At 22.1% G+C, this 13,739-nt stretch overlaps 1 protein-coding gene across 1 annotated transcript; it reads left to right on the plus strand.

Annotated features, from left to right (window-relative positions):
• Window positions 1-1,345: 1,345 nt before the first annotated feature.
• On the plus strand, window positions 1,346-4,683 carry LOC128957176 (Golgi-associated plant pathogenesis-related protein 1-like). The gene is made up of 5 exons (XM_054302898.1): window positions 1,346-1,406; window positions 1,908-2,020; window positions 3,311-3,529; window positions 3,955-4,028; window positions 4,488-4,683. Exons 1-5 carry the CDS (start codon window positions 1,346-1,348, stop codon window positions 4,681-4,683), a joined length of 663 nt encoding a protein of 220 aa, XP_054158873.1.
• The last annotated feature ends 9,056 nt before the right edge of the window (window positions 4,684-13,739 follow it).

The raw sequence follows: 13,739 nt of genomic DNA on the forward strand, positions 1-13,739 counted from the left end.
ATTATTATCGTTATTAAGTATAAGTATACAGTACTATCTGTATATATATTTATATATATAAATTACTCATAAATCTCATAATTATGTTAATCCTATTTATACAGTAATACTGTATTTTATAAAAATGCAAAAAATAAAAATGAGTGAATCATAGGATTTTACTGTATTATCTTAATTATATAAATATATATATACAGTATATACTGTATATAATAAAACAATTGATAATTTATAATTATGATTATAATTATGTTAATACTTTATTTAAAATTTTATTTATTTTTTTGTTAATTTTTATCATACACTCCAAGGATCCCTTGATTTTTTATTTATTTTCTGTTTAAATATTATATTAAATATTTAAATATATATTTTTAATAAATTAGATAAAAATATTTAAATTTCTAAAAAATAATAACTTTTTTATTGAGCACACATTAATTGCATAATAATAATAATAATTTTTATTTGACAATAATAGTATCATTTAAATATTATATATATGTTTTACAATATTTATAAATAAATACCTGAAAAAAATATTTAACAACAAAAAAAATAACTATATAATAATAAATATTATATATATACATAACAATGATCATAAATATTACAAAATTTATTACAATACAACCTTGCTCATATATATATATATATATATATATATATATATATATATATATATATTTGGTATTAATAATGCTAAATAGTAATAAGATTTATTATATATGTTTATTATTATTATTAATACAGTATTATTGGTCACAAAAATTCCTATATATTATATATATATATATATATATATATAATTTTTTGAATATCCCATAACTATTATGAACTTATTCAAGGACAATTTTTTTATTTGAAAAAAATTATATATAAATTAGCAGTACTTACAAAAAAAATTAAAAAAAATAAAATAATAATAATAACTCTTTCTATACATGTATTTATATAAATACAATAATGATATGATATATCTATTATTATTATTATTATTATTTAGTAACCTTACTGTAGTTTAAACTTATTTAATATATTTAAAAATAAGATGAGTCTATAATTATTAAATAATTATAGTTAATGATTATCTTTTTATTATTATTTGTAAAATTATAAAAATTAAATTTTATAGTTTTCTATATAAATATAAAGATTTTTATCAATAGATTTTTATCAAATAGAGTTTTATTTGAAAAATTATTATTTTATGCAAATTTATTAATTTTTTAAGTTAAAATTTTTTTGATAATATCTCAGTATTAATAAAAATACTAATATTTAAATAAAGTTTATGTTTTAATACATTAATACTGTATTAAAATAAATGATTTATAAAGTTATCATGAACAAATTAGTTTTGTTTGTAACTATTTTTACTTCAACGTTGACAACAATTATAAATGGTATGGATTTTTGTAAAAATATATTATTATTATAATATTTATATAATAATTTTTATTTATGACTTATTATTTATTGTTATTATTATTATTATAGTACTAATAATAATATAATTAACAATTTTTAGACTATTTTATAATATTAATTTAATTGCCTTTTTATTTACAATATATTTTTTTAAATATTATTAAATTTTTAATAAAATCACATTTTATTATTATTACAAAATTTATTTATTTAATTTTATTGTAAAAAAATATTTTAAATAATTTAAGCTTTAAATCAACAACAATAACAACAAAAATCATAAAAATATAAATCTATAATTTAAGTTATAAATTATATTAGAATTATAATAATAATAATAATTAATATCTGATTTAATTTTTAAATTATACGATAAATAGTATTATTTTAAAAATTATTCATTTATTTATAATATAATATTAATATATTATTTATATTAAATTATTTTAAATTATATATTTATTTATATATTTCAGCCGATAATGATTTTGAGGACACATCTACCGGTAAATTTCAAAGCGATTGTATTAAATGGCATAACTATTACCGTAAACTTCATGGGGCGTCACTACTTAAACATAGCGCTAAAGTAAATATATATTTATATTATATTATATTTAATTTATAGTATTTATAATTAAAAAACTAAAATTAAAATAAATATTTCAAATATATTCAGTGATAATATAATACAATACAATATTTTTAAACTAAACATAATTTTTCTAATCAAAACCTATTTGTTTATTAAAATAAATTATTTATCAAATATTGTTTTTTATATAATCAAAAAAAAATTATTATTAATATTTTAATATAAATTTTTTTGAAAAATAAGTTATATAATTAATTATATGAATAATTTTTTGTTTGAAAAATTAAATTTTAACTTTGAATTATTTTTTTTTATTTTAAAAAAAACAAACAAACAAACACATTGTGTATTATTTAATTAGCTATTAATATCAATATAAAATTTTTTTTCCCCAATATATCGTGATATATTTGAATATTGTTGTTTAAAATATATGCCACAAATTGACCTTGGTTAAATCTAGTTAAACAAGTTAATCGTTTTAAATTAATTTTTTTATAGCTTAATCTATGTTTTTTTGTAATATATTTTTAGTATTATTAAAATATATAATAGTAATCACATTAAATGGTATAATCAATAAATATAAATAATAATGATTATATGTTTTTTTAATAGTTTGATTACATTGTTGTGTATATTATTGTATAAAATTTATAATTTATACAATTAATTATCTGGATATTTAATTTTAATTATTATAAATCATTAAATATTTGATTTATCTTTTCTATTTTCAAAAAAAACTATTTAAAAAAAATACTAATTTAATTAGATTTTCGTGTAGAAAAAAAATAATAAATAAATATTTAAAAAAACTATTAAAAATAATAATTTTATTAAATGACAACATAGCTTATTTTTAGACAACATTTTTAGCTATAGATTTTTAGAAAATTTACAATTTTTGTTTGAATCAAAAATTATTTAAAAATAAAACTTTTTGTTAATTAGTATTTTTTAAAAATAAATAAATTTAGTTTATAATAAATAATCTCAGATTTAATTTATAGTAAACTTAACTCAAAAAAAATCATTAATAAATTGTAATAAATTTTTATATTCAAACTATTTTTTTGTTAAATTTTAAAAATTTCTTAACCTAGAAGTTTAACTTAAATTCATACCATAGATAATTGTTATCAATGTTACAATAAATATAAACAATACTAATTTGTTCATGATAACTTTATAAAACATTTATTTAATACTGCATTAAAACATAAATTTTATTAAATATTTAGTATTTTTTTTTAATTATATATTTTTTTAATTTTCTAATAGCTAGAAGATTTTGCCCGCTATCGGGCCACGGAAATTGCCAAACAAGATGGCAGTAATTTTCGGCACCCCGACGACCTCGACTACGGCGAAAATCTGGCCTGGAATTCAATTGTCAACGTTGACTGTCGGGTACCGTTAAAACTATGGTACGATGAATGGAAAATCTATAACTATCGCAAACCAAATATAACCGCAAGAAACGGACATTTCACACAAATGGCATTTAATTAATTATTATTATTATTTAATTTATTATTATTATTTAATTAATTATTATTATTTAATTTATTTTTATTATTATTATTTAATTTATTATTATTATTTAATTAATTATTATTATTTAATTTATTTTTATTATTATTATTTAATTTATTATTATTATTTAATTAATTATTATTATTTAATTTATTATTATTATTTAATTTATTATTATTATTTAATTTATTATTATTATTTAATTTATTATTATTATTTAATTTATTATTATTATTATTATCTAATTTATTATTATTATTATTATCTATTTAATTTCTTATTATTATTATTTAATTATTATTATTATTTAATTTAATTATTTAATTCAAATTGTGTTTTTTGATAAAATCTAATTGTTTTTTAATATCTTGATTTTTTTTTGAGGACAGGTATGGCGTGACACCCGTAAGATAGGATGCGGACGGGCTGTTAGCAGCGGACCACTGGGCGGTACATACACTGTGTAAGTGTTAATAATAATAATCAATATTTTATTTTTGATTAATTGTAAAATTAACTATAGATAATAGTAGATAATAGTCAACTATTATCTAGGTGAAATTTTACAATTAATCAAAAACAACAAAAATGACCAATTACAATTAATGTTATAGTTTAATATTATCTACAATTATGTTCATGATCATTTTTAAAAAAAATTAAATGTATTGTTTTAACAGATATTTAATATACATTAACCATATCTATCAACACTTGTAATACTAATAATAATAATATAATAATGTATTTATTTGATAATAATTATTATTTTTTGGTTTATTATTATTATTATTATAAAAAATATATATTAAAAAACAATAATAGTTTTTTATTATTGTTTATATTGTATTATAAAATTTAGTATAAAATTTTTTATTTATTTTTAAATTTTAACCTATTTTTTATAAAAATAAATTTTTAGCTGCAATTACGATCCGCCCGGTAATTATATTGGGGAAGAGCTTGAAAATGTTAAGCCGGCCCTGAAAAAGAAGCACCGGTCACAACCACCGACATCACCGAAACGGACAGTCAAACCACGGGGCGGCGGTAATAATAATAATAATAATAGACGACCAAAATTGCCGCCGAAACTACCGAAAACTGACAATTTATAAGTGAAACAAAAAAGTTTATATACAAAAAAAAAGTATTTTTGAAAAAAATGTGTTCAATTGGTATCATATATAATATCAATATATATATATTTTTTTAATCATTTAAGCATAAAATTTAATGCATTAAAATAAGTTTTATAAAAAACTTTTTAACAAATATTTTTATACATAATATATATATATATTTTTATTTTTAATCATAACTTTAATTATATTATTTTATTTTTTAAAAAAATATAATTATCATTTTGTGTGTGTGTGTGTATTGTTTTAATACTGCCATTTGTTGTAATATAAAATAAAAATAATTAATTAATTAATATAATACTCAATATAACTGCTGTAATAATAATAAAAATAATTACTAATAAAAATAATAATAATTAAAAAAAATGTTGTTTTAATAATAAATATAAAACTAAAATAAATAATATTTTTTAAATTTTATAATAATTATTATTATTTAAACTCAACATTATTGTAATTGATCATTTATTTTGCTAATTAATTGTAAAATTAACCTAGCTAATAGTATATAATAGTAAAAACTACTTTATATCGATGCTGCTATTATCTAGGCTAATTTTTTTTATAATTAATTTTAAAAAATGATCAATTAATAATACAATAATGTTATAGTCATAATATTATCTAGAATTATGTTCTTGGTCATTTTTTTTATAAACTAAATATCTATTTATAAAACTAAAAATAAAAGGTTTATTAGATATCTAATTATAATTAATTTTATTAATTAATATATAATTAATACTATTAAGGCTTAATATTAATAACTTTGTATTTCCTCCAAAAAATAGTCTCATATATATCGCCATCTGTCAACACTAGACCTAAATAAAAACATATATATATATATATATATAATGTTTTATACAGTAATAGCTATAGTCTATCACTATCTTTAAAAACATAACATAAACACTGATATTATATTATATATACAATAATACTGTAAATAGTATTTTAATAATTCAATGTTAAGTCACAATCAATACTATTAGACAACATTACAAACAAACAAAAAAAAAACATTTTATAAACTAAACAAACAAAAAGTTTTTTTTTTAATTTAAATTAATTTAATTTAATAATTAGTTTTTTATATAAAAAATTTTAATAATTAAAAAAATATGACTAAAAGTTAATAATAATAATAATTAATATTTAGTTAATAATAATTAATTAGTTAATAATTGATGGCTGAAAACACTGATCATAATCATAGTTATCGGCGGCAATCGTTTGACCGGTTCGGCGATGACCTGACGGAAGTGATTGTCGATTATCTGTCATTTGGGGATAAATTCCGCTACGAATGTGTTGGCCGACAGTTTCGGCGGACAATATTTGCCAAACACCGCGTACTGACCATCGACGGCAAACTAGTGGACAAACTGGGCGTCCGTGGTCTGGCCAGCGGCTGCTGCGGCGGTGATAGCAATGGTAACGATGGCGGCGACGGCGATGACGGCGACGGAAAAATACATTTACGCCGATTCGAGACCGTCCTACGCAAGTGTCCGCACATCGAGCGGGTAGTGGTCAGCGGCGACGGCGGCGCTGTCGACGATCAGACAATGAACGCAATGATCGACCTGATTGGCCAACAATTACCGCGATTGCGGTCCATAGATATGCAACAATGGCGTAACGTTTCCACGGAAACTATCGGCAAATTTATGGACAGATGTTCGGGTCGGTTGCGTTCATTTGCTTTCGTTAAGCCGTCCAATGTTTCGGCCAATCGTTCGCTGCTAACGGCACTGACAAAGACTACGTCCGCGGCCGCCGACTGTCTCGAAGAGATTGATATCGTATCGCATAACCGAAACAATGTCTTCAATCAACTGTTCCGGTCGTCCACATCGTCGTCGCCGTCGGTAATCTTCAAACGGTTACGTAGTCTACACTTCAAGTATAGTTCAAACGAAACAAAATATTTTGCTCAACACTTTGCCGCCGACACCGCTGCCGCCGCCGCCGGCGACAGTGGTTATGGCCGACAGTTACGATCGCTGGACGTTACGGTTAGCCGTAGTTGCGACGAACGGGCAATGGAAACACTGGTAACCGGTTTGACCAGAATGACCCGATTGGTTGACCTGCAAATCATAAGCGACTCACAGGTGGCCATCGGTAGCGATCAACTGAAACGTATTGGCGATCACTGTGGCCGTCAACTGAAGCGGTTGTCTCTGAATCAGATTGTATTGTCGACGGATCTGATGACCCGTATTATCGAAACAATATCCGGACCACGATTTTATCGGCTAACACGCCTGCAGTTGAGCGGCTATTTTGACAAAGATTTTGCCGTCGGCTGCCAATCGTTTGGCCAATTGAAACGTCTGACACATTTTACCTTAATTTCATACTACGGCTACCGTTTTCGGCATCAATTTTTCGACAATTGTCATCAGTGTTGGCCACGACTCGAGGCCATCAAATTGTTTGACATACAGATTACCGATTCGCTGATGAAATCGGTATCAAATTTACCGAATCTGAAATCATTGGAATTGAATGGCAATGAAAATTATGGACAAAAATCAATGGACTGTTTAGTTAGAAATTGTCGGAAAATTACGAAAATTTCAATCAATAATTGTCCAAAACTTTTATAAAAACTAAATTAATTAATTGTATTTATAATTATTTTGTTTGTTTTGTAATTAGTATTTTTTTTTAAATTTACATTTTTTAATTTAATTAATTTTACACTTTTATAAATATATTTAAAAAACTTATTTATAAATTATTTACTTAATATGCAATTTATTTTTAAAAGGTAATCATGTTTTTTAACTAATTATTTTAATACAACAATAATAATACAGTATTATTATAATGTAAAATAAAGCAATAATAATAAAATACTTATTATTAAATTTAATTAATTTTAATTTATTTTATAATATCAATATATAGTTTTACAAACTATTTTAAATTTATCAAATTTTTTTGTAAATATTAAAATCTAAAAATCTAAAAACATTAAACTAGACGTTATTTGTGAATATCACACACAAATACACACATATAATAATAACGTCATAAATATACTAAAAAAAAAAAAAAATCAAATAAAAATCAAATATATTTTTAATACATTATATCTATGATTCATACATATAGATGTGTGCAAAATGTGTGAATAACACTGTACTGTATATTATTAAAAAAAAAAAACATTTGCTGTCTATTAATATAATATAACTATTAAACAAAATATATAGCATATCATTGATAGCATTATATAACTAATTATAATTAAAAAAACATATTGTTTTGTTAATATACTTATTATTATTATTAGTATTATAATAGTTTAGTGTCTAGTGTTTTGTGTGACCAATACTATCACTACTACTACTACTACTAGTATAACAACAACAATGGATAACAACGGTAAGGACATCAATATAGCCACCAATAACTACCTGAGCGAAGCCGGTATGTAATTAATTTTTTTTGGGTGGGGGTGGGGGGTTAACATAGGGGTTAATATAAAACCACCATTAATATATATATAAAAAATTCAAAAATAATTATTTATGGCTAAATTTAAAAAACCAACTAGTGTCAATTTGTTGATTATTATTTAGCATACCTTATTTAGCATACCTAACCCACACACCCACCCCTCACCGCCCCCCGATATCTACATGTGTGTACAATATATTAAAATGACCATGGTGTGGTCATATAAATTGAATGGGTGGGTGGGTGGGTGTGTAGGGTAGGGGGTAATGTATAATAATAATTAGCTTAGCATGGTTATTTTTGTAATGTATCAATCTATGTATATAAATATCTATTTGTGATATTATTATTATTAATTTATACATGTACATTTTTTTGATTACTAATAATAATAATAATAATCATCATTTTTTAATAATATTATCTATATTATACAGTAGTAATGTGTGTGTGTGTGTGTGTGTGTGTGTGTGTGTGTGTGTGTGTGTGTGTGTGTGTGTGTGTGTGTGTGTGTGTGTGTGTGTGTGTGTGTGTGTGTGTGTGTATTAATATACACATATGTATATAAATATATATATATATTAAATGTATTGATATCTCATAATCATTATCTAAAACTTAAAAAAAATTTTTTTATATACAGTGCTATAAATTAGTTATTTTTTAAATATACTATTTTTTTAAAAATTTTTTTTATCTCATTTATTTACCAATCAATATATAATAGATATAATAATTTACATGAGATATATACTGTATATATGATGTAAAAAAATTATGTTAAAATTATTTAACAAAAAATAAAATATGTGTCTATGTTTGCACCATAAATATATTGATATATGATTAGACTATATATATATATAAATTATATATATATATATATAGCTAACAGCCCACCCTTTTTTCCTGTTTAGTAGTTAATGGTGGTGTAAACCTACCAGTGCTGGCAATAATTATATTATATTATTATTGAATAACTAAGCTACAAGTGTTTTTTTTGCAACAAACAACAAAAAATATGTATATACTGTATATGATATATAGATATATATGAGTTTTAATTATTTATAATAATAATTATAATATGTTAGTCGTAATGATACCAGGTGATTTATTATTTATAAGTGTAAATTTTTTTTTTGTTATTTTAGTTATATCTAAATAATTGAAACATATTGTGTATTTGTATACAATGTTATATATTTATTTATAATGTATACAATAAAAGTAAGCTAGCTAAAAAGTTATAGCTAAATGTCTATGTTAATATATATATTGTCTAGGATAATTAGATAACATTTTATTTTATTTTTTTAAATTAATTTAAATATATATTATATTTAAATTGTTGTTTGTTTTTTATAACAATTTTTTAATTAAATCTAATAATAATACTGCAATTTGTTTTGTAGTTTTTTTTAAATTAATAAATTTATTATTAATATATGGTTTATTACAACAACATCAAGTTTATGATGTTATTTACAAATAATATAAATATAATTTATTAAATTGATCATGATGATAATGCATAATTAAATTATGGATATACCCGGGTATATTTATATATATTGATTATAATAATTTAATTTCATTAATCATTGCAATCTATACAAATTATATACAAAATTTAAAAACAAATTATATGTTATATTATTGTTTTATCTATTGTTACAAATATTATTATTATTATTATTATTATTACAGTATCATTGTTATCATTATTATGTGTTATGATTTATTAAAAATAAAAATCAATTTTAGCATTTAGTTTTATCTTGTATAACATAAATATACAATATATATAGTGTATAAAATTATATATATAAGTAAAATTAATACAGGTAAAATTTATATATATATATTAATTTATATCATACAAGCAATAAATCAATGATATTTTAGTTTAATAAAAAATACTTATGATATGACCTGTATATACAGTATATTAAAAATTAAAATATTAAATTTAAATGATATGATTTTTGTTGGGTTAAACAACATTGATTTCACAAACAATAATAATAATAAAAATTATTATTATTATAACAAATAATAACAAACACACACACAAAACGTGATAATATTAAAACATCAATCATTTATAATAAATATAATACTAATATATATATACTAATAATAATTATTGGGTATTTGATTGGATAGGATAGACATATAAAACAAAAAAGTTTATAATTTTATATATATATATGATATGATACACTAGTATATGAAAAAAAAATTTTTTTTATGACATTTAGTGGTGTAGTTGTGTTTTATTTTGTTGTTATTATTGTTTTTTTTTTGTTGAGATAGTGACTATTATTATTATTATTTAATATTTTTTTTTTTTTGGGAGCAACCACTTGCTGAGCAACCGGTTTATCTATCTTTCTAGTAGTAGTAGTAGTAGTAGTATTAGTAGTACCGGTGCTCTCCCTTATCTCTCATACACATACACACACACACAACATACCTGTGCCTACAGGTGCTGATGATTCACTTGAATGGCGTCCACTTACCTACCTATCCAATAATTGCCACAACACACCATCACCATCATCAGCAGCATCGTCACCATCAAAAATAAACTACTAGACCTGTCTATCTATTTATATATATATATATATATATATATATAAATATATATACATATATATTTGCAAATGTGAATATATATATATACAGTATATGTATATATATATATCAAGTTTTTTTTAGCGATAGTTTGTTTTGTTGTTGTTGTTATTGAAACTAAAAATAATATCAATTGAAGTTTTAAAGTTTTTTTTAGTAATTATTTTTTTACAAAAATTTTTATACAAATTTTTTGTTGTTGTTTTTACTTGAAATTGTTGTTTTATATCGATATATATCTATCTATATATATTTATAGATAGATTGGTTGCCAACAATTGATATACGTGTTCACTATTTTATTATATATTTATATTTATATATCAAATTGTTTCAAATATCATATAAAATATTCATACAGTATATGTATTTAATTATTTATTTATTTATTTGGTGCTAAAAACAATGTGTTTATACTGTATATGATTTTTGTGTTTGTTTGTTGTTTTAAATATAAGTTTATTGACAAAAAAAATTATTGATAAACTGTTTAATAGAAAGATTAGGAAAATTAATTAAATTATTTATATATATCTACTATTATATATACTATTAATATATATATATTTATTTTATCTATTTATATACATATATAAAGTGCCATTAAGTTTGTTGTTGTGTTGTGTAGTAGTAGTTGTTATTAATGTATATTTTATTGATTAATTGATGACAAAAAAAATAGTAGCAAAATATATATATATTTAATAACTATTTAAAAAAATACTTAAATAAATAAATATAATAATTAATAATATATTCAAAAAATGTCATCTAAAAAGTTATCAACAAATAATAGTAAATCCTCTAAAACTACTACTAATAGTAGTAGTAATAGTAATAAAATTTTAATTAATAATAAAACAACCGATAAACGAGCGGTCAGTCAATTAGCCGCGGCTGCCGATGGTCATCACCGTAACGGTGGCGGCATCGGTGGTGGCGGCGGTACTGATCGGCTCAGGAGTGCCGACTACGATGAAATCAGTACCGATTCGCTACTACTTAAACCCGAACCATTAGATCCGGAAAAGTATGAAACTTTTAGGCGCATTGCCTCTGCCGAAGAAAGCGAAGAATTAGGTATCAATTAAAAAGTGATAATTAAAACCAAAAAAAAAAAATTACTGTATTTTTATATATATAATAAAAAAATTATTAAAAATAATTTTTTTTGTTTTTTTTTTTAATAGACAATAGGATCAGAATAATTACTTTTTATAATATAAATAATTATTATTATTATCGAAATATTTTTTTTGTTGTTTATTATTGCTGTCATTGATTTTGTTGTTGTTGCTATATTTAGGTATTTTATTATATATATATTATTATTATTATTATTATAATATATATATATATATATTTGTAATCTCTAATTAAATTTATAGATTTAATTAATAAATATATATATATGTTATTGTGTTTTATGTAAGTGTCATAATAATAGTCTATTGAAAAGTTTAATTTAATTATTTTAATATTATTATATTATAATAATATAAGTGTTGTTGGTTTTTATTCAGCCATAAATAATTGAAATAGTTTTTTATTTAATATATTTTCATAAATATTTACTACTGTACTCTCATATCTACTGTATATATATATATATATATATATATATTATGTGTTTACTGTTATATCATATACCTGTACTGTATATATATATAAAAGTTATGATTGATTAATAATTGATGAAAAAATACTTTATATATATATATATATAATTCAATTAGTTTTATATATATATTAATAAATTATAATTAAATTACTGATAATCTCTCTCTCTCTCTCTTTGTAATCAATAGACAGCTATTTTAACGCATCGAGTGACGAGGCATTTGACGCCGCCAGCCATGGATCAGCTGATGGCCAGGACTTGGATCCACAGCAACGACAACAGTTTGAAGAGGAATGGAAGCTAGAGTTGGCTAAAGTATTATCAATCAATCAATTTAATTAATTTTAATATATATACTAACCGTATGTCTGTCCAATCCATCCATCCATCTAACCATCACTAGACTGAGGAGGAGATCCAGACATTGCGACAGGTGCTCAACTCTAAGGTACAGCGAGCCCATGAGCTGAAGAGAAAGTTGGGTATAACCGTCTGGAAGGAGTTTCGCGAAGATATGGAACAGGGCATCAAAAATATCCAGGAGACCACTGCGTATGCCACCCCCTATCTCTACATACCCACCCCTACCCCCTGTTTATAATAATGATAACAGTAGCGTTAATCATACCTTTCAAAAAATAACCAGTACCCCCAACCCATCCCATCCTATCGGATAATAGTAATAATAGTATAACTGATGATATATATATGAGCCATCATTGTTGTTGTTGTTGGTGTAGGTGCAATGCTACCCCCCCCCCACCCCTATCAACCACTATATGACTAACTATATATATATGGTGACCCAAACACACACAACAAGCACAGGTGCACCCCATCCCTGTATATATTAAGTATAATACAGAGTTTATTTGAAATAATAATAATTATCTAATTGATAGAAATAATACAATAATTTTAGTTTTAGAAAACTACCGGTGCTTTTTAAAAAAATAAAAACTAAATCTCAATAGTTATATAACTTTTATATACTGTATAACTATTATTTAAAAAAAAAAAATTATTACTATAACACAGTATTACCGGTTAATAATATAATTTTAATAATAAATAATTTTTATGATATTAGTATTTTATGGGTTAGTTAGTCTACTACTACTACTAGCAAATCAATTGTATTTTAACTGTGCTAAATGACTATCAGCTATTTTGTTGTCTATATACCCGCCCCCAACCCCCACCCTCTATCTCTCTCTCTCTCTCTATTGACTATCAATTACCCGTTGATTATGTGTGTCTATAGTTAAACGGATATATTATTATTATATAA

Source organism: Oppia nitens, unplaced genomic scaffold (genome assembly GCF_028296485.1).
Source record: "Oppia nitens isolate AA-2021 unplaced genomic scaffold, nextdenovo-longstitch-racon4-pilon3 scaffold38_pilon_pilon_pilon, whole genome shotgun sequence".
Taxonomy (NCBI): Eukaryota; Metazoa; Arthropoda; class Arachnida; order Sarcoptiformes; family Oppiidae; genus Oppia; species Oppia nitens.

Coding starts and splice junctions, on each gene's coding strand:
- LOC128957176 (XM_054302898.1), top strand. CDS start 1,346: ATGAACAAATTAGTTTTGTTTGTAACTATTTTTACTTCAACGTTGACA. Junction 1,407..1,907: donor GTTGACAACAATTATAAATG/GTATGGATTTTT, acceptor TATATATTTCAG/CCGATAATGATTTTGAGGAC. Junction 4,029..4,487: donor CTGGGCGGTACATACACTGT/GTAAGTGTTAAT, acceptor ATAAATTTTTAG/CTGCAATTACGATCCGCCCG.